This window comes from Tupaia chinensis, unplaced genomic scaffold (assembly GCF_000334495.1).
Source record: "Tupaia chinensis unplaced genomic scaffold, TupChi_1.0 Scaffold139484_1, whole genome shotgun sequence".
In the NCBI taxonomy this organism is placed as follows: Eukaryota; Metazoa; Chordata; class Mammalia; order Scandentia; family Tupaiidae; genus Tupaia; species Tupaia belangeri.
Genome location: NW_006199369.1, coordinates 285,323 through 307,367, shown reverse-complemented (window position 1 = coordinate 307,367; position 22,045 = coordinate 285,323). Strand labels below are relative to the sequence as shown.

Genomic DNA, 22,045 nt, shown 5'->3' with positions numbered 1-22,045 from the left:
CGAGACCTGTGGCTTGAAACTTAACTGGGTATATGTGCATGCATGCCCAAGATGCTGGAGGAAGAAGGGATTGTTCATTTCCATTCTCTTTGGGGTGTGATTTCTCACTTCCCTCTTGCTGTCTCTGTGTCTCTCTCACTCCAGCAAAAATTCACACTCTAAGGCCAAAACCTCTAAAAGAAAACATGAACTGAGAAAATTCTACATGAACTGGTAACAATTACATGTGCGCATTATACTCACCAAACAACCACTACAAAAATAAATTCAGAGATATATAAACCCCATAGGTAAATTATAATGAAATTTAAAAATTAAATGAATAGCTCAGCCCATTGACACAGTGGTTAGCACTGTGTATTGGGATTTGTATCCCACATGGCCAACCACAGTTCAAGGCCCAGTCCTACCGGCTAGAAAGGCATGTTAGGAGCATGTGCATACATGCCCAAAGTCCTAAGGGAAGAAGAAATTAAGGAAAAAGAATTGTGGTATGACCACACCACACGGAAGTGTGTGCTTTCTCTCTCTCGCTCCCTCTCACACTCTTCCTGGAAAGCACACATGCTCACTGGCAATCAAAAAAAACTAAACTAACTAATGTAAAAGAAGGTAGAAAAGGCGTAGTAGATGAAGAAAACTAGGAGACAAAAAGAATAAAATGTAGATCTAAATCCAAGGTGTATTATGTAAACATTTTTTTAATCAAGTAGAGTGGCTATTTTATTTTTTTAAAGAATTACATATTTAATTTTATTTATTTATTATATTATTTTTTAATTTGACCAGAGAGAGAGAAAGAGAAAGTAAGAAAGCAAGCTGCCAGGTCTGGGACTCAAACTGTGGTCTACCATCTGGGAGTTCAACACCTTAATCGCCACATCACCTGCTGACCATGGAGTGGCTATGTTAAGACCTAACCAGTAAACTTCAGGACACAGAATATTATTATTATTATTATTATTACATTTTCATTACATAATAATAAAACGGCAATTCACCAAGAAGATATAATAATTCTAAGTTGGATTGTATTAAATATATAAAGCAAAACCTGACAGAACTACATGGAAAAATAAATAAATCTACAATTTTAGCTGGAGACGTGAACATTCTTCTCTATAACAAATAAAATTAGAAGACAGAAAATTAGCCATAATATAAAATATCCAAGCAACACGATCAAAAGATCTAATAGATATAGAACATTCTGCCAAGCAAAATAAGAGCATATTTTCTTTGTAAATACACATGAATCTGTCATAAAGGCAGAGGAGGGAGGGGAGGGGAGCATGCAGATTGGAAAGGAAGAAATAAATATAACTTTAGTCACAGACAACATAATTGTAAGCATGATTCCATGTTTCTGTAAACACATGGGAAAATCACAAAAAAATCTACTATAATAAGTGAAGTGCACAAATTCAAGTATGTGTGTGTGTATATATACGTATAAATTTCTATTTTTTAATTCAAAAAATGGAAAGTGAAAACTTTAAGCGTATTATTCACAACAGCAGTATAAAACATGAAATACTTTAGGGTCCCAGCAGGTGCTGTGGTGGTTGAGGTGCTGGACTCCCACATGGCTGACTGTGGTTGAGGTCCTGGACCTGGAGGCTTGCTTTCTCACTCTCCTTCCCTCTCTCTCTCTGTCTCTCTCTGATCAAATTGAAGAATGATAATAAATGAATAAAATGGAATAATTCTTTTTAAAAAATGTTAAAAATACTTTGTCTAACAAAATGTACACAGGATGTATGTGTTAAGATCAAAAGAAATAAATAAAAGACCTAGATACACGAGCAAATAAATTGAGCCCCCCCAAATGGATTTCAAGCCTCAATACTGTTAAGATCACAATATTCTCCAACTAGTCTATTGATCCAACATGGTCTTATAAGAGTCCCAGCAGGATTGTTTGTGGAAATTGACAGGCTATTTCTAAAATGTGTATGTGATGGCAAAGAACTAGAATAGCCAAATCAGCTTTGAAACAAAGTTAAGGAACTCATCCTACCTGATGTTATGGCTTACTATAAAATTATAGTAGTAGAGTGTGGTATTAGTAAAATCATATGGAACAAAATAGACAGTCCAGAAAGAATCCACATGTATATGATAAATTGATTTTTCACAAAGTAGAAAAGTCGAGTACATTTTCATATGCAAAAATATATGCATATAATAACTCACACTTTATAAAAATGAACCAAAAGTAGGTCAGAGATCTAAATGAAGCTTAAACCTATAAAGTTTCTAGAAGAAAAAAACAAGAGAAAATCTTTTGCACCTGAGTTAGGAAAAGATTTGTCAAATATAAAAGGTAAAGAAAGAATAATTTGAACTTCATCAAAATTAATTCTGCTCTGCAAAAGACAATTAAGAAAATGAAATGACAAGTAACAGGCTTTTAGAGAGATTTTTGCCATAGGGTATGTGTGCTTGCCAGAGAGACAGGAAGTGAGAAATCACCATTCAGGGGTGATGGCCACACTGAAATCCCTTTTCCTCTATTCTCCTCTTGGGATGGGCACACACACACATATGCCTGGTGTTGAGTTTTAAGTTGCTGGGTCTGTGACTCCAACCACAGTCAACTACATGGAAGTCCAGTAACATAATCATTACACCATTTTCTGGTCCCAAGACTTTTTTTTTGGGGGGGGGGAGGTTTTTGCCATAGGGCACGTGCACTCGCCAGACAGAGAGACAGAGAGTTAGAAAGCGAGAAATCACCCCCCAGGGGGGAGGGCTATGCCACAGTTCCCTCTCCTCCATTCTCTTCTCGGGATCCTGGGCATGCACGCCCACACGCCGGGCGTGAGTTTCAAGCCACCGGGTCCAGGACGCAAACCGCAGTCGACTACGTGGGAGTCCAGAAACATAGCCATTACGCTAACTGCTGGTCCCTCCCCAAGATTTTTTTAAAGGTTTTTTTTCATGAGGTACATGTGTCCACCAGAGAGGAGAGAGACAGAGATACAGAGAGAGGGAAAGCAAGAAATCACTTCCCCCCACAGGGGATGGTCATGCCACAATCCCTTCTCCATTCTTCTCTCAAGATTTTGGGCACCCATGCACACGTGCCCAGTGTGAGTTTCAAGCTGCAAGGTCTAGGACTCAAATTGCGGTCGGCCATGGGAAAGTCTAGTACCTTAGCCACTGTGCACCTGCTAGCCCCTGTATCCATACTCTTTTTAAAACTCCCAAGCTTTAATCATAGATAACTCCATTAAAAAATGGGCAAAAAATTTGGAAGCCACTTCCTGGAAGAAGATACACAAGTAGGAATGTAAAACACACACACACACACATACACACACACACACACACACACACACACACAAATCTCAGCATTATTATTCACAAGTGAAATGCAAATTAAAACCACAATGATATACCACCATGCACCTATTAGAATGACACACAAAATCTGGCCATACCATAGCATGAAGCAACTGCAGCAATCATACACTACTGCTGAGAATGTAACACAGTGCAGCCCTTTAGGAAAACAGTTTGGCAATGCATTATAAAGGCATAGATAATACCTTATCACTCTGCAGTTCCACCTCTAGGTGTTTATCTAGGAGAAATGAAAACTCCCATACACATCAAAACCCGTATGTGAATGTCTATAGTAACTGTATTTATAATCACCCAAACTGGTATAATCCAAATGCCTTTCAACAGATGAGTGAGAACTGTGTTGCATCCAAACAGTGGAATACTATCCAACAGGCACTACAATGAATGAACTATTGGTACTCATGAACTTCAAGTGCATTGTGCTAAATGGAAGTAATCGTATTCAAAAGGCTAATACTGGGATGACTACAGAGAAACAGCAAAAGGAATGCCCAGAGTAGGTAAATCTATTCTGGGATGGAGAGTAGATTAGTGAAGGCCTAAGCTGGCATTGAAAGATTTGGGACAATGGGGAACAACTGTCCATTGCTATGGATGTGGCTGATTAAATGTTTTCGAATTGGTTAGAAAATTGGTGATGGCTTGCCCTCCTCTGTGAAAATACTAGAAAATAATGAATTAACTGTACAGGCTAAGTGGGTGAACCGTATGGTGTATGAAAGAGATCTCAATAAAGCTGATTAAAAAATAAAAAGAGGGCCAGCAGGTGGTGTAGTTGTTAAGGCACTGGACTCCCACATAGCTGACTACATTTCAAGTCCTGGACCCAGTGGCTTGAAGATCATGCCAGGTGTGTGTGCATGCATGCGTGTGTGTGTGTGTGTGTGTGTGTGTGTGTGTACCCAAAATCCTAGGAGGAAAATGGAGAAGGGATTTCAGCATGGCCATACCCTCTCGGGAGGTAATTTCTCACTTTCCCTCTCTTAGTATTTCCCTGTCTCTCTCCAGCTACCTCATGCACCCTATGGCAAAAACCTTAAAAATAAATAAATAAAAAGAATGAATAAAAACGGAACTAAATATAAATCATTTAAAACCCCCACAATACCACAACATACATTTTTTTCTTGAAAAGATGAGGTGGGGTATCAGCCCTCACAATAGTTACTTGCAAGTGTAGTGCTGTTCAGCCAGTTGAGTTAGGAAAATTAATTGTTGAGTCGTATCAACTTTAGGAACAAGGTATGCCTAGGGTTGCCAGGTAAAACAAAGAATGCTCAGGTAAGTACGAATTTTAAACAAATGAGAAATACATTTTTTTAGTATAAATATATCTCCAGAATAGTATGAGACATAACTATTACTAAAAATTATTTTGTGTACCTAAAATTCAGATGTAAATGGGAGTTGTATATTTTTATTTACTAAATCTGACAAATCTGGTACACATTTACTATTTCAAATTGTGCCATCCTAGAAAAAAGTACTGGTGATCAGATATTGGTCAAGAACATTTTTGTTTCTTTGTTTGCTATAGAGTGCATGTGATCACCAGAAAGAGAGAGAGAAAGAGGGAAAGTGAGAAATTACACTCCGGGGGGAATAGCTGCACCACAAGTCTTTCTTGTTCATTTTTCTCTCAGGATTTTGGACATGCACGTACATCTGCCTGGCACGATTTTCAAGTCATTGGATCTTGAACTGCGCAGCCAGCCACGTGGGGTCCAGATGTCTTAACCTCCATGCTACGTGCTGGCCCAAGCACATGCATTAATTAACTTCCTATTGTGTTATCTAAATGACAGTTGAGAAAGCGATTTTTGAATTTTCCTTATTTCTTATGTTTATAATACATTTTGCTTTTAAAAATGCAATAGCCTGAAAGGATAATATTTGATGAGATATTTTATGTTTCTTTGAATAAAGGTAAAGTTCAATGAATCTGTAAAACTACTATTACAAATATAACTTGAAAAGCATTAATGACATTGTTGAGTTTTTGCTTTCTTTCTTTTGGAGTACACAGGACTGCCAGGAACTTTTAAAATATGAAGGTCCAGCAGTTAGCATAATAGCTATGTTGCTGAACTCCCATGTAGCCAACTGCGGTTTGAGTCCCAGACCCAGTGGCTTAAACTCACTCCAGGTGCGTGTGTGTGCATGCCCAAGATTCCGAAAGGAGAATGGAAGAGAAGGGATTGCTGCATGGCCATCCACCCTGGGGAGTGATTTTTAGCTTTCTATCTCTCTGCCTCTGTCTTTCTGGTGAGCGCATGCACCCTATAGCAAAAACCTCTTAAAAAATAATAATAATATGAAGGTCCATAGATGAGAGGACTTCAAAAAGCTCATGAAAACTGGGATTAAAGTATGAGTTCATTTTGGTACAGAAAATTTCTGCAATCCATGCATAGCTTTTTCATAATACACATTTCCCATGAACTTTTGAAAGATCCCTCATGTCTTTTTAGATATATGATAAACAGAATCTATATACTATTTCCATCTTTAATTCAATTGTTTCAGAATTCAATTTGTTATCACATCAGTTTCAGAAATGTTGTGTAAGTTCACAGAACCAATATGACTTTCTCAAAATGACAAACTTTCAGAGGTAATCAAACTGTCACACTTTGCCTATGATTCCTGAGTATGAATTTTATCTCATTTACTATTTTCCCAGTAATAGTTTTCCAAAGGTATCATTAAAACCTAAGGGGCTGGCAGGTGGTGTGGTGGTTGGGGCGCTGGAGTCCCACATGGCCCACCATGCTTTGAGACCCAGACCTGGCAGCTTGCTTTCTCACTTTCCCTCTCTCTCTCTGTCTCCCTCTGGTCAAATTAAAAAATAATAATGATAAATGAAATTAAATAAACAATTATTTCTAAAAATCTAAATGATATGAGTTATATATGTAATTTTTCTTTTAAAAATTATCTTATAATTTTAGGAGCCTCTATCATTGAAGCTGGGACCTCAGAAAGTTACAAAAATAATAAGGCAAAATTGTACTGGCATGGGATAGGTTTCCTAAATTATGAAATGCCTCCAGATATTATTCTTCAGGTAAAAGCTAAATTAGAATAACCCATTTCTATTTTAGAATTTTGTCCTTATTATTTATTATGAAAATAGTATGTTTAAAATAGAGGAAATGTAAGTCTCTGAACATGTATAGAACCTGAAATCAACTCTTATAAAATATTAGGTCATCGGGAGAATCATGGCATGTTTTTTATTTTATATCTTTCTATGCAAAAAATGTGTCGTGACTTTCCTGACAACCTGATATATACTAACATTTTTGCCAGAGGGAACATGTGCTTGCCGGAAAGAGGGAGAAAGAGGAAAGTGAGAAAGCATCCCCACCCCACCATGAGGCATGGTCACTCCAGAAGCCCTTCTCCTTCATCCTTTCCTCCTTTCTGTGTTTGGGGCGCTCATGCACATGTGCCCATCATATTTCTCAAGCTGCTAGGTCTGGGACCTGCACTGTGCAGTTGGCCATGTAGGATCTAGCCACCTTAACCATCACACAACTGACTGGCTCGACTTCCTTAAATTTTTAATAATCATTACATGGGGCCAGGAGGTGGTGTGGTGGTTATGGCTCTGGACTTCCAGATGGCTGACTGTGGTTTGAGTCCCAGACATGATGGCTTGGGAATCATGCTGGGTGCATGTGCATGAATGCCCCAAATCCTGAAGAGAATGGAAAAGAAGGAATTGGGGTATGGCCATCCTCTCGGGGGTGGGGGAGGTGTCACTTCTCGCTTTCTCTCTCACTTTCTCTCCAGTGACCTCATGTACCCTATGATAAAATCCTTTAAAAAATTAGTCATTACTGGTGTATGAATTACTTATTTTATGGTCAGTAAATGAAAATTAAAAAGAAATCAAAAAGGAAATTCCATCTTTTCTTTAAGTTGATTTTGTGGTCTCCCTTTCCATTAAAAGCATCAATCATTCAACAAAGGCTTATTGGAAATGCTTGTCCCCTAAGTGATAGTACTGTGAGAAGTCTGTTCAGACCATGTGTTCTTATTAAGTCCAGTGTAACAGGAGAAATCTTCAAATAAGATGTCCACTGGACCTTTTGGTTCAACTCTGAAGGCAATAGACGGAAAGAGACAATAGAGCATTTCTTACCGATCATTGATGATTTACACACCTGAAATCAATTTTCAATTTAGAAGTACCATCAGAGGCAAACCCACAGATACTATTCCAGGCTATAACTGACATCTAGAAAATGGTAGACCTCATTTTTCTTCTTTACTACCAGGACCGGCATCACCATCACTGTCATCACCATTATCATCCCCGTCACCACCACTGTTCTCACCACCATCACCATCAAAGTCATCACCACCATCATGAATATGAGCCACCATTTTCATGAATATAAGGCACTGCTACTACCACCACCACACTAATCACAGCCACCACCACTGTCTTCAACACCACCACCATAGCCATCAGCATGGTGACTATCATTCACACCCTCTAGCTGCCTTTTGCAACTTAGAGTCTAGTTGGAGCAATGAAAGAAAACATGTTCATCTAATGAAGGGCCGTTATTGATATAAGCGTAAAGTCTAAGTATAAAGTGCCCAAGAAGAAAAACTGAACCTAGTGGTGTCTTGGAAGCTTTACTGTGTGCTATACATCTCACATAATGCTTTTATATTGTAGAAATAAGAGAAATCCATCACCAATAGTGATTAGCTGTCCAGTATTGTAGGGGTGGGTTTTATATAGCCTGCTAAGAGATTAATTTGCTGCTTTCTTTCCAGCCAGATGTCCACCCTGGAAAGTGCTGGGCATTTCCGGGTTCTCAGGGTCATACTCTAATAAAGCTGGCCAGGAAGATCATACCGACAGCTGTTACCATAGAGCACATCTCAGAGAAGGTGTCTCCCTCAGGAAACATCACCAGTGCACCAAAGGAATTTTCCGTCTATGTGAGAAGCTGCCTAAATCTGTCATTCAGAGTGGGTTGTGGTTGAAGGTGGTTGACTGGGAATTCCCAGGGTCTGTACTTTCATCTTAATGATGCAACTAACTAGCTGTCTCACTCACGTGCTGGACCTCTGCTTTCCCATGTACACAATGACAAGGGTAGATGAAGTGGTTTTGTTATTTGCCAGAGGGCACATGTGCTCATCAGAGAAAGAGAGAGAGAGAGAACCCCCAATAGGATGTGGTTTCTGTATTTGCTTTTACTTTTATTTCTAGGCTTTCCAGTGAAGGTTATTTGCTATTTGCAGACATCTTCCAAGGGAAAATGAAGATTAGCTCTCCTCCAAGGTTTCCTATCACCCAATATGTTTATGTCTTATTTAACAAAACAACTTACGAAGATATAATTCAGATGGTATTTAATTTTCCATTAAAAGTGTACACTTCAGTGACTTTTAATATATTCAGAGTTGTGTATCCTTCAACACAGTCAATTTGGGGACATTTTTATCACCTTAAAAAGAAACTCCATGCTCCCTATCCCCTCTTACCCCCTTTGCACTCCCCACAAATCTACCATCTCCATAAATTTACCTATCTGGTCATTTCACATCAATTCATATAACGTGGGCTTTTGTGAATGGCATCTTTCACTTAGCCTAATGTTTTCAAGATTCATCCATCTGTCAATATTCATTTTATTATTATTATTATTATTGTTTAGATTTTTGCTATAGGGTGCATGTACTCGCCAGAGAGAGAGACAGAGAGAGGGAAAATGAGAACTCTCCCATCGGGAGAGTAGCCATGCCATAATCTCTTCTCCGTTCTTCACTTGGGCGTTTGGGCACACACTCATGCACCTGGTGTGAGTTTTAAGTCACCAGGTCCAGGACTCAAACCTTAGTAGGCCGTGTAGGAGTACAGTACCTTAACCCCGCACCACCTACTGGCCATCATTCATTTCGTTTTTATTGCTGAATAGTATCTGGTTGTCAGAAAAGTCGCGACACATTTTCGCATAAAAAAAATACGTCGCGACTTTTCTGAAGACACAATATTTCATTGTATGAATAAACATTTTGTTGATCCTATCACTAGTTGAAGGCCATTTGAGTTCTTTCTGCTTTTCAGCTGTTATGAATAATGCTGCTGTGAACATTTGTGTACAAGTTTGTGTACGGACATTGGTTTTCATTTCTCTTGGGAAACAAAAACCCAAGATTACAATTGCTGAGTCACATGGTTAATTCTGGTTAATGTTTGAAACACTGCTAGGCTGTGTGTCTTCCTTTCTGTTTCGATCAATAGTCAATGTTTTAAGGGTGACTATGTGAAAAATATTGTTCTCAGTTGAGCCATACAGTGTCCTTGTATAATATTTTCTTTTCTTTTCTTTTTTGGGGGGTAGGTTTTTGTAAAAATGTAGCCGAGAATAATTGCCTTAATTTTATTTCATTTACTTAGTCTTCTTTATTCTTATCATTAACATATTTCCAAACACTTTTTTGAAGTACAAACATTTTCCTGTTATGTTAAACCATGTCATATCAATTACAAAATTTCTTTATTTTGTTTTCTCCCCTCTGTTCCCCACCTCCCCTCCCCTCCCTCCTCTCTTCTCTTAATTTCTTTACTGAGATATCCCTTCTGGAGCCCTCTGCTTTGTGCTCCAATCTGGTTTGTTGCTAGGTAGACCTGATACACAGCCGTTATCATGGGACTTCATTTCTGCATCCTGAGGATTCAACTTACCATCCACCCTATTGTTTTTTTTTTTTTTTAAATCATTTCTCTATTATTTTTCTTCTGTTTTTGTTCCACCTTTGGAATATTTTATCAACTTATATTTTAATCCATGTTGAAATTTTCATTTCTGCTATCATAATTATACTTTCTAAGACTTTGTTTCTGTAAATATTCCCCTTTTTTAGAGTCTAAAATTTTTCTTTTATGGCTGCGATATCTTCTATTATGCCTCTGGAAATATTAATTGACAGTAATTACAATTTTTTAAAATGTCTTTTCCCCATTATTTATTTCCAAGTACCACTTTCCCACTGAGCTGTAAGATCTCTAACTTCTCTGTAAGGTGCTTTCTCAAATGTCTGTGATGCTTCTCAGTTGCATTATGAATCAACTGGTACAGAGCTGGCCGAAAGCTTCACACACACAGTAGGGTTTAATGGTGACCTTTGCAGGTGGGATAACATGGGTGGGCTATTTGTTCTAAAGTCCCCAGAGGCTGATATCAGGCAAGGTGACTTGAGAGGAATCCCGAAGTCTTGTGCCTAGGAGGGATTAGCTTAGCTAGCTACACAGTGGGAGCTGCTGGAGAGACCAGGGCCAAGGCACATCGCTCAGTGTAGGACCTGGCTTGAGCCTCTTATTTTGTTCAGTACTTTGGGCTACACCATTGGCCATCTTAGAGCTGTTGGGCTAGGCTGGTGTCATAGCAGGAGCTCTGACTACTTTGTGAAATGACTATCAGCCACGCCTCAGATTTGGGCCTCTGCTGTACCCTCCCCTTCCCATGAGGCTCCAGTCCCTAGGCCTTTCTGGAGACCTATAGTAAGTCTCAAGACTTGGATGAGCCTGGTTCCCCTGCAGCCAGAGCCATTTGTGTTTACTCCAGGTAACATTTGGCCCTCTCCATATTTTTTGTCTTAGTGTGTGTCTTAGCCTACTATTGTGTTGCCAACAGAAATACCTGAGATTGGGTGAGTTACAAGGAATAGAGGCTTATTCAACTCATGATTACAGTAGATAGAAAGTCCATAGGCATGAGGCTGGTAGCCATAGGCACATGGCTGTCACAATCTGGCCAAAAGAAGCAGAAAGGGAGGTGAGCAGGTGCAGAGAGAGAGAGAGACATCTGGAGGCAGCCATCTTCTTTCTATAACAACCTGTTTTACGAGAACTAATCCCTTCCTAGAACTCACTAGGTCTCAAAAGATAGCATTAATATATTCATGATCCAAACACCCTCCACTAGGTCTCAGCTCTTAAAGGTCTCGCCACCTCCCAAAGTCATCATACTGGGGACCAAACTCCAAAACATGAACCCTTGAGGGACAAGCCATTTTCCAAATTATAACAGTGTCTACTTCCGTGTTTTCCTCATAGGTATATGATTTACCTCCATCTGTTTCTGTTACTCTCACTGTCTGGTGAGGTGCTGAGTGTTAAACAGCCTTCTTGTCCATTGTCTGAATGCCTCTAAATTCCATGATTTTGAGGTCACAAAATAGAGGACTCCTATCCTGAAGACCAGCTTGCTCAACCTGTGATAGGTGTCTAAAAAGTTGAGTTAGGGTGAGTTTGAACAGATCAAGCCCTGTCTCAGAGAGGTGCACACAGTTGCTCATTAGTTGAAGGGATTATGGATGACTCCATTAGGAAAGAATCACGTACTAAGAAAAACTGCTTTTCATCATTTTCTTCTATGTTAGAAAATTTGTGAATCAAGTGAAGTGAGACAGCATCATAAATAAGGTGGAAATAAAAATAGTGTTCCTCTCTTGAAGGAACAGTATGTGACTTGATTCATATATGCCTATCTCTGTATACATACATGACTCAATTACATGTGTATGTAATCGTGAGTATATTATGTAATCATAACGCATTGAATTATTTTATTTTTTGAAGAGAGATTTTTGCCATAGGACATGTGCACTTGCCAGAGAGACAGAAAGACAGAAATCAAGATGTCACCTCCCAGGGGGAATGGCCGTACTGCAATCCCCTCTCTTCCATTCTCTTCTTGGGATTTTGGGCATGCACGCACACGTGCCCAGTGTGTTTTAAGCCACTGGGCCCAGGATGTGAACATGGTCCATGGTCAAATACATGGGAGTCCAGTGATGTAATTATCATATCATCTGCTGGTACTTTATCCAATTCTTTAGATAAAAATTATTATGCTTTAATATTAATATTTTCACTATAAAATGATTGAACTAAATGAACTGTATTTTGTTGTTTTACCATACTTCAGGAACCTAGCTTTAGATTTACAAAATGAGCTTTAGAGTTACAAAATAACTTATTTTGTATCAGTGCCTTCTCCTCTCAAAGAGCTTCAATTCAAGGGGTAGAGAAGGAGGGTAAAAAGTACAAGGGAAATGGCATACAAATTATCAATATTTCTATCAACTAAAGCTTACTTTTTAAAGGGAGTTATATATGTGATAAAAGTCTGATGATTGGGGGCTAGCCCATGATACAGTGGTTAAGCACTATGCATTGGTAGCCAGATCCCACATAGCAACTGTGGTTTGAATCCCAGCCCCGGTAGCTTGAAAAACATCCAAGGCACATATGCATGAATGCCCCAAATTCTGACAGGATAGAGAAATGGAGAAGAGATTGTGGTGTGGCCACATCCCACTCTCTCTCTCTACAGTGTACATGTACCCTATGGGAATTTTTTTAAATGTAATTTTTTGTTTTTACATTTAAAAAATGGTGATTAAAGTTTATCTGATTTCAGAAGATGTTGGGTCAACATTGGAACTAATCATTTGGTTTTTGTTCTATTCAAAGTATGCCGACCGTCAATATAATTACTAAGCCGAGTTAATAATAAGGTTTGCTCTTTCTCCGTGTATCAGCTAGCTAGCTACCTGTCATCTATCTTTCATTTATCATCTGTCTATATCTATCTATCTATCATCTATCTATCTATCTCTATCTCTATTTATCTATCACCTTCTGTCTTTCTATCTACCTATCTATCATCTATCTATCTATCATCTATCCATCTATAGCTATCTTCTACCTTCTAGTTAGCTAGCTAGCTGCCTTCTACCTATCTATCATCTCTTCTCTCTAGCTATCCAGCTTGTCCTGCCACAGCCTCTGGTCTCATTCACCCTGAGTCAAATGCCCTCTGGGTACACAGGCCAGGCCTGTCACCTGCACATCACCCTGTCCCTGGTGGACACATGAAGCTGTCTGCCAAGCTGCTGCTAACTTGAGCATGCACTGCATCCATTTATCTTAACTGAACAGTCCTTCACTACACCCTCCATATCTCTTGCTTGCTTTATAGGGCATCACAAAAAAATGTGAAGGAGAAGAAATTTTCCTAGGTCAATTTATATACAACAAAACAGGAACCACTGTTCAGACATTTGGACTCCAGGTAACGGGAGCTGTGGGAATGATAATAGGGTCCCCACTACTAAGATGGGTTTATCAGGATGGTTTCATGCAAAGTGGCGTAGGAGAGTACTTACTACGAAAGCAAGAGTAAGCAAAGCTTATCTGAACTTTAATTCTTAGTTCTTGGTGTTGAGGTGGATTTTAGTGCAAGAGACAGGCAAATACAAAAGCAGTTTCTAAGTCAATTTCTTCAACAGATGCTATTATATATATATATACATATATGTATGTACATATGTTTGTATGTGTGTATGTATATTTAGTTTCTCAGTCTTTCTCTTAACTATTCTGTTCCCTTGGTACTATTATATTTGGTAGTCACTCTCTCATCTTCCTTCGATAAAGGGGTTGAGATGAGGATGCAATAGGAGCTGGGTGGATACAGAAAAGAAGTCAGAGGAAGAGAGAATAAACATTTAATACTAGGTGATAAAAGTAAAACTTTCTTCCTAACCTAATGGAAGAAAAAAAAAAATCACCTCTTAACTTATAACCTCCCTGAAATCCACTATAAGTGTATAAACATATTTTCATGATTTCCCATTAGCCACAGAAGGCAACTGGGAAGTGTAGAAAGCATCTCATACCACGTAAGAACAAATGCTTTATGATACTTCTTGGCTAATGGTGAGGAAAATCTAAGTGCAAAACAATAGATGTACTAGAAATGAATGTATTAATGAGTTTCATGTTTGCTGATGTAGCCACACACAGTTGGTCTTATACATTTGTTTTCATAGTTGGCTTCATGGGTCTGGTTTTTGTATAAGCACCCACATACATACTTACACACACACAGCCAGCAAGGGCCAGGGGGGTGGGGGAGGACCTTGGCAGCAGAGGCATGGGTACACCTAGACCACTGTATTTTCTTCCTTCCTCTCTGTTTGTCTTTTCATGAGGTTTTACTTTCATTAGTTCATTTCTCATCCATTAGAGTGGTCTTTGAAAACATTCCTGTTAGGAAGGAAAGAAATTTAAAATTTTCCATTATATCAGTATTTATTGGGATTCCATGAGATAGATTTCTTTATAAAGGTATTAATGCTATCTTTTCTTATTTTCAGCATAAAGTTTCTGAATCTTTATTATGTGTGAAACTTAATATCCTTAGCAACTGGGGGCACCTGAAGTACACTTGTTTATATCGATTCCGGGTTCACGGCACCCCGGAGGATCACATTTAGGTGGTTCAGAGGATTATGCTCCTCCAGAATATTCAAGGATTCTTCATTTCTTAGAGGATTCCTCACCCATGAGAGTGTGAGAGAAACCTCAGAGTGGCTCATGTTTGCCAATAAAAAGAGAATGAATTTTACTAATAAAAATATGAAAGTAAATTCAATATCCTCGTGGTGTTTTGTTTTTAAGGATTCATCATATTGTTACAATAGAAAAGTGATTCTGTATTTAAAAGAAGGTGAAACTTTCAACAGTCTTCCTCTGAATAGCATCTCTGCCTTCACTTATTTATTCTTCTATACCAGGCATGGATGTCCACTGTTACACTGTCACTTACCACTGATCTAGAAGGTGCTGGTCAGTGCTATTAGATAAGAGACAGGTGATTCGTAAGTGAGAGGTAAGAGCCACTGAGGCATTCTGACCATGACTCTTTGTAGACAATTTGACAAATTCCTTGAAATGCAATAAGGTCTATTTTTAAAATATTGTAGAGGCCCGCAGGTGGCATGGTGGTTAAGGCACTGGATCCCACATGGTCGATACTGGTTTGAGTCCCAGAAAATAACGTTGTGCATGCATGTCCAAAATCCCAAGAGAAGAAAGGAGGAGAAGGGATTGTGATGTGGCCATTCCTCCCTCTGGGCAGTGATTTCTCACTTTCCTTCTCTGTGTCTCTCTCTGGTGAGTGCTTGCATCTTTTGGCAAAAAACCTTTAAAAAAAATACTGTAGAGGGTCAGTCCTGTGGTACAGTAGTTAGGCACTACACAAAGGGAGCCAGATCCCACACGGCCAATTGGGTTCAAGTCCCATCCTTATTGGTTTCACACCTGGTTCATGTATATGTGTCCAGGATCCTGATTGGATGGAGAATTAGAGGAAAAGGATTCGAGCATGACCAGGCCACAGTGGGGAGTGCTTTCTCTCTACTTCTCTCTCTCTTTTGGTCTCTCATTCTCTCTCACTCACACACATGCTCTCTATCATGAATAAAAATTTCAAAACTTTAAATTAAAAAATTACAAACAAGGAAAAACTTCAGTAAGTTAGCAGACACAAAATACCACATATAGGGACCAACAGATGGCGTAATGGTTACATTGCTGGACTCCCACATAGTTGACCATGGGTTGAGTCCCAGACCTGGTGGCTAAAATCTTACATCGGCCAGGTGTGTGTGCGCGTGCATGCCCCAAATCACAGGAGAATGGAGGAGAAGGGATTGTAACGTGGCCATCCTTCCTGGGTGGTGATTTCTCACCTTCTGTTTCTCTGTCTCTGTCTCTTTAGAGAGTTTATGTGCCCTATAGCAAAACCCACATGGTCGATACTGGTTTGAGTCCCAGAAAATAACGTTGTGCATGCATGTCCAAAATCCCAAGAGAAGAAAGGAGGAGAAGGGATTGTGATGTGGCCATTCCTCCCTCTGGGCAGTGATTTCTCACTTTCCTTCTCTGTGTCTCTCTCTGGTGAGTGCTTGCATCTTTTGGCAAAAAACCTTTAAAAAAAATACTGTAGAGGGTCAGTCCTGTGGTACAGTAGTTAGGCACTACACAAAGGGAGCCAGATCCCACACGGCCAATTGGGTTCAAGTCCCATCCTTATTGGTTTCACACCTGGTTCATGTATATGTGTCCAGGATCCTGATTGGATGGAGAATTAGAGGAAAAGGATTCGAGCATGACCAGGCCACAGTGGGGAGTGCTTTCTCTCTACTTCTCTCTCTCTTTTGGTCTCTCATTCTCTCTCACTCACACACATGCTCTCTATCATGAATAAAAATTTCAAAACTTTAAATTAAAAAATTACAAACAAGGAAAAACTTCAGTAAGTTAGCAGACACAAAATACCACATATAGGGACCAACAGATGGTGTAATGGTTACATTGCTGGACTCCCACATAGTTGACCATGGGTTGAGTCCCAGACCTGGTGGCTAAAATCTTACATCGGCCAGGTGTGTGTGCGCGTGCATGCCCCAAATCACAGGAGAATGGAGGAGAAGGGATTGTAACGTGGCCATCCTTCCTGGGTGGTGATTTCTCACCTTCTGTTTCTCTGTCTCTGTCTCTTTAGAGAGTTTATGTGCCCTATAGCAAAAACCTCTCAAAACACACACATACACACACACAAATCAACATTATTTATAAATACAAACAACAAGCAGTTCGACTGTATAATCTGCAAAAGCCACAGCAAAGATAAAAACATCAAAGAAAAAAGTAAAATATTTATATAAGGAAAATCCTAAATAGTGATGAATGATTAAAAGAAAATTTCAATAAACAGAAAGACATATCATATCCTTGGACTGAAAAACTAGATATAGGCATCAGTTATCCCTAAATTAATTTACAAATGTAACTTGATCTCAATTAAAAGTCAAGAAAAAACATGTTGTTTATGGGACAGTTATGAGATAATAAAGAATTATTATTATTTTAAATGTCCTTTAACAGTATTTCAGTTAAGAGTTATTGTTAACATGTAATTTCTGGTGTGTGTCATAATGTTACTATAATTTTGTTTAAACTAATTCTCATCCTATGATTTATACATTTACATATTTATATATGAAATGATACATCTTGGATCTTTTTCAAAATAACATAAAGAGAAATGAAGGAGGGGATCAGTTGGTCATAAAATAATGACTGAAATTGAATGCTGCCAGTCTGTGGGGGCTCATTATACTCTTCTGCCTATATTTATAAATATTCCATAAATTCAATTTCGAAAGTTTTTTTATTTTTATTTGCTATAGACCACATGTGCTTATCAGAGAAACAGAGAGAAAGAAAGAGGGAATGTGAGAAAACAAGGGTGATGTCCATGATACAATTCCCTCTCCTCCATTCTCCTCTTGGGATTTTGGGCATGCACACACATGCACCCAGTCTGCTTTTCAAACTGCTGGATCTGGGATTCAAACTGTCTAGTCAGTCATGTGGGATCCAGAGTCTTAACCACTATACCAACTGGCTGGCCCCTCAAAAGTTTTTAAAAGACTAAAACATATACATTAAAATAAACCCAGCCTCCCAGAAGCTGCCCCTTCTCTGGGGTCATGATGGGCATCAAGATGGCGTCTGCTAGCAGGGTCGTGCAGGTAGTGAAGCCACATACACCATTAATAAGGTTTCCTGACAGAAGAGACCATCCTTAACCCAATGAATGTATCAGAAGCTTTGAGGTCAGTAGGGCTGCCATCCCATTCTTCTGCAGTTTCACAGCATTCTAAGGGAAGTAAATCGCCAGATTTGCTGATGTATCAGAGTCCACCAGACATGGCAGAAATAATAAAAACGTAACCTCCAAAATACAGAAGGAAACTGGTGTCTCAAGAAGAAACTGAATTTAACCAACGTGGTGTCCCAGAGTAATCACTGTGGCTGCTGTTTGCATCAGAAAGAAGAATTGTCTTTGCAATAAAGGACTTCTAAAATGACAAATGAGAAATTGTATATTAAACAATTTACTTTAATAAATTTTCTGTAAAAAAGAGAAATATAGAATATTTAGATAGACACTTGTATCTCCTAATTTATGTATCTTGGTCAGCTCCAAGCTTACCTAATTATTTATATACTTTATACTTAGTAAAGTATGCATTTTTACATGTTAGCCTATTAATTTACTCTTGATTATTAAGTATCATCAGTTTTGAACTATTAAAAACACAGTGTCTAATAAACTGCCATAGCTTTCTCATAATTTCACTTTTCTTTCCATTTCTGTTTAGGCATGGAAAGAATTTACCAGGCAGCATTACTATTTTAGGGACATAATTTTTCTAAAATTGAATGAGGATCAGTGAACTAATTATTATTTGTCTTCTCTTTTTTCATTCACAAACTTTAGTAAGTATAACTGGCTTAATAAGGGTATCATACTCTAGATGACAAAACAATAGAGATACAATAGGAGATTAGTATTAGGATTGAAAAGATAACACAAAAGATTTTATGTAGTCCGTATTTTTTTTAAAAGTCAATATAAAATGAAAGTAAAAGATGGAAATGAACATAGGATAAGAATAAATGTTTCACTAGAAATTGCAATTATCTTTTGGGGGTGTTAAACTTCAGTCTTTGGTTTATTTTATCATTTTGATTGTGATCACGTATGCAAATCCTGATAACCATTAGCTTTCTCATACTTAATATCTGAAAGCCTCATCAATCAACCTAAATATTGATCTTATTAAGCAATTTGTAACACTTTAATAGGGCCTTTCTGTGCCAAGGTTATATATTGTGAAATTAAAACCTTTCAAAGCAAAATAAAATTTCTTCCATACATTTAAAAAAATAATAATAAATAAAATAAATAAATAAAAAATAAACCCAGCCAACTGCATTGGTGCATTATAACACAGCACTCCATGATGCTGACCCACGGAAGGGCTGGATTCATATTCTAAGGTCTCTCTGTACTCTCCTGAAAGGAGAGTGGAGGAGAAGGGATTGTGATGTAGCCGTCCCCCCTATGGAGTGATTTCTTGCTTTCTATCTTTTTGTCTTTCTCTCCTGCGAGCACACATACCCTATACTAAAAATTTCTCTTAAAAAATAAAATGAAGAAAGAAAAAAACATACCAGACACCCAAGAGATGTTGGTCTCCCTCCCCCTGAGTGAGGGTGATGCTCTTCCTCAGATCCCTACTCCACGCCACTATGCCTGACACTTCTCAGGTGTTCCATGAATGCTAATTTTAACATCCACAAAATTCACTGAAGAATATTTTTTCTTGACATCTAAAAGATGAGCAGAGTCTTGGAAAAGCTGCTAAGCAAAAACCAATCTCTTAAATGAGCATAATTCTCAAAAGACACTCAGAAGTACTTCATGATGGGCAAAGTATTTTTACAAGCAAAATGAGAAATAGCGATTGACTGTTTTAAAAAATAATTAGAATAATAATAATGATTGGGGAAAACATAGAAAAGATATTGAACGTTGAAGCGGGGAGATTAATGTCTCTGTATTGACTGACATGCATGGCATTCCATTTTGAAAAAGCAATGTAATACACTGTAAAGTTACATGTAATCCAATGTAATATAAAGAAGATTATGATGATAATAAAAAATTTAAAAAAAAGAAATACAATGAAGAAAGAATGATTTAAATAAAAAAAAAAAAAAGACACAAACGCCACCTCTGGAGTATGTTTTCCCTCATATTTTTCATGTGGGAAGGAGAAGTGCTGCCTTTCAGAATCAACAGAGAACCTCTGAGCTATGCCAGTCTCCTTCCCCTGGGGTAACATTTCAGATATCACGGCAAACAACAGGGCCGTAAATAGTCGCTTGTCCCTTGAGGGACCAGAGAAGGTGAGCAAGCAGCTGAAAGACAGGGACCTCCTGCAGTTGGGTTGACAGCTAGCAAACACAGGACAGCTGTCTTGGTGGAGTCTCCTGTCTCCACAGCTGTGAGGAGGTTGGTGGCCTTCCTTCTGGCTGTACATCCTGACTGATGTCTTAAACGGGCCAGTGTTTCAGTTTCTAAGACAAGACGAAAGCATTGCCTTCCCCCAAACAAGCATAATAAACAGCAACACTTTCCCTAAATTATGAACCCCTGAGGATCAGCTGTGTTTTAAATCAGAAAGCTCTTTACTAGCTAGACTGAAAACAGCAGAAAAAGACATTTCAAAAACATCTCAGTGGCACATGGGGCTTCTACAGAGCCCTAGTAATTTTATTTCTTCTTCAAAATCATCTGGAAAGAAGGCAGGGAAGAAGTGCTTATATATTTAATTATCAAATCTGAAGTTACTCAATTTGCCAAACTTGTTTGGTCTTTAGAAGTTGCTACAGTACATAGAAGATTCATTCTTCCCTAGGAAAAAAGATAATTATAGCTAAATTTTATATTTCTGGGGGTCAAAATTTCTGTATTATTTGATTCTTGCCAACCTGTCTTCCTATTAAATTTAAAAGTATTTTTATACTTTTTATGGCATAAAATTAAGCAATTACAATAAAGAACAATGTGTTACAAAATATTGTTTACAAAGTCTATTTAGATACATTTTTAAAATTTTATTTATTTAATTAATTATTATTATTATTTTATTTGACCAGAAAGACATACACACACACTCACACACACAGAGGGAAAGTGAGAAAGCAAGCCACCAGGCTTAGGACTTGAACCATGATCAGGCATGTGGGAGCCCAGCACCTTAACCACCATACCACCTGCTGGCCCCTGTTTAGATACATTCTTCTTGGTTTAGGGCACATATCCTCACTGGAGACAGAGACAGAAAGAGAAGAGGGAAAATGAGAAAGCTCCCTCCAGAAGGGGTGGCCACACCTCAATTTCTTCTCCTCTATTCTCCTCTCAGGACTCTGGACATGCCTGCATACATGTCCAGAATGCTTTTCAAGTCACCAGGTGTGGGACTCACTGTGCAGTCGGTCATGTGGAATCCAGCTGCCTTAACCACTGCCACATCACCTGTCTAGTCCTAGATACATTTTTTTAAAAATCTTAATTTTATTTATCATCATCATTATTATTTTTTAATTGCACCAGAAAGAGAGAGAAAGTGAGAAAGCAAGCATCCAAGTCCGGGACTCAAACCATGGTTGGCTATGTGGGAGTCCAATGCCTTAACCACCACATCACATACTGGCCCCTAGATACATTCTTTAATTATAATCATGGTCTCTGTAGCAATGATCTTATTTAATAAGTGATGTTCACTATTTCAAAATTAATTTATGAAGTAATAAAAAGTACCTATTGCTGAAAATGATAGCTCACATTTGGTTTGGCAAGCATTTGTATGCCAGGATGTAAAAGAGAATTTAGCTTTATATTATAGTTTAAACTAGGCAAAAACGTCACAATGTTTGTATTCTGCACTTTAAAAATAATTTAAATTGTCATAGCTGTTTTTAATGTCTTCACTTTTTATAGCAAGTAAAAGACAAGGTTCTAATCTCTTATTTGTCAAAGACAATAAAAATAGCAGTTCTTAACACTGATAATGTGCAGTGGTACCATGGGGCAGTATGGCAGGTGTGCTAGTGATAAAAAACTTACCAGATACAGAAACACGAGCATGAGCAGAAGTTAAGTTTATTAGTTTGGGGGAGAGTGTCCAGAGCCACACCTGAGCAGGTTCACAGGTTCACACCTTTTGGTGGGGAGGGTCTCCTTTTTATGGTCTAGATCTAGGGGAAGGTAAGAATAAACTCTGCAAACTCCAGGTCCAGATAAGGGGACTGCTCTTTTCTCAGGAATGCAGAGTGTCTATCAGCTGCAGGTGAGTCGGGAACATCTGTTTTCCCTGTTGTATTGTAAAAACTTAAGGGGTGTGTGTGTGTGTGTGTGTGTGTGTG

At 38.4% G+C, this 22,045-nt stretch overlaps 1 protein-coding gene and 1 pseudogene across 4 annotated transcripts in view; both read left to right on the top strand.

Moving 5' to 3' along the window:
- The window catches only part of SUN3 (Sad1 and UNC84 domain containing 3), a 63,026-nt gene extending 48,303 nt beyond the window's left edge, over nt 1-14,723 (top strand). For 2 of the 4 annotated variants that reach the window (XM_027765706.1, XM_014593024.1), the window contains exons 7-10: nt 6,324-6,439; nt 8,170-8,337; nt 13,392-13,484; nt 14,572-14,723. In XM_027765706.1, coding sequence (XP_027621507.1) covers nt 6,324-6,439; nt 8,170-8,337; nt 13,392-13,484; nt 14,572-14,691 — 497 coding nt within the window. In that variant the 3' untranslated portion in view covers nt 14,692-14,723. Of the gene's footprint in view, nt 1-6,323; nt 6,440-8,169; nt 8,338-8,611; nt 8,693-13,391; nt 13,485-14,051; nt 14,095-14,571 lie in introns of those variants that run through there. The other 2 variants (XM_027765705.1, XM_027765707.1) reach the window with 2 other exon arrangements.
- Nucleotides 14,724-17,737: 3,014 nt separating this feature from the next.
- LOC106736377 (28S ribosomal protein S36, mitochondrial pseudogene) lies at nt 17,738-18,316 on the top strand (annotated as a pseudogene).
- Nucleotides 18,317-22,045: the final 3,729 nt, after the last annotated feature.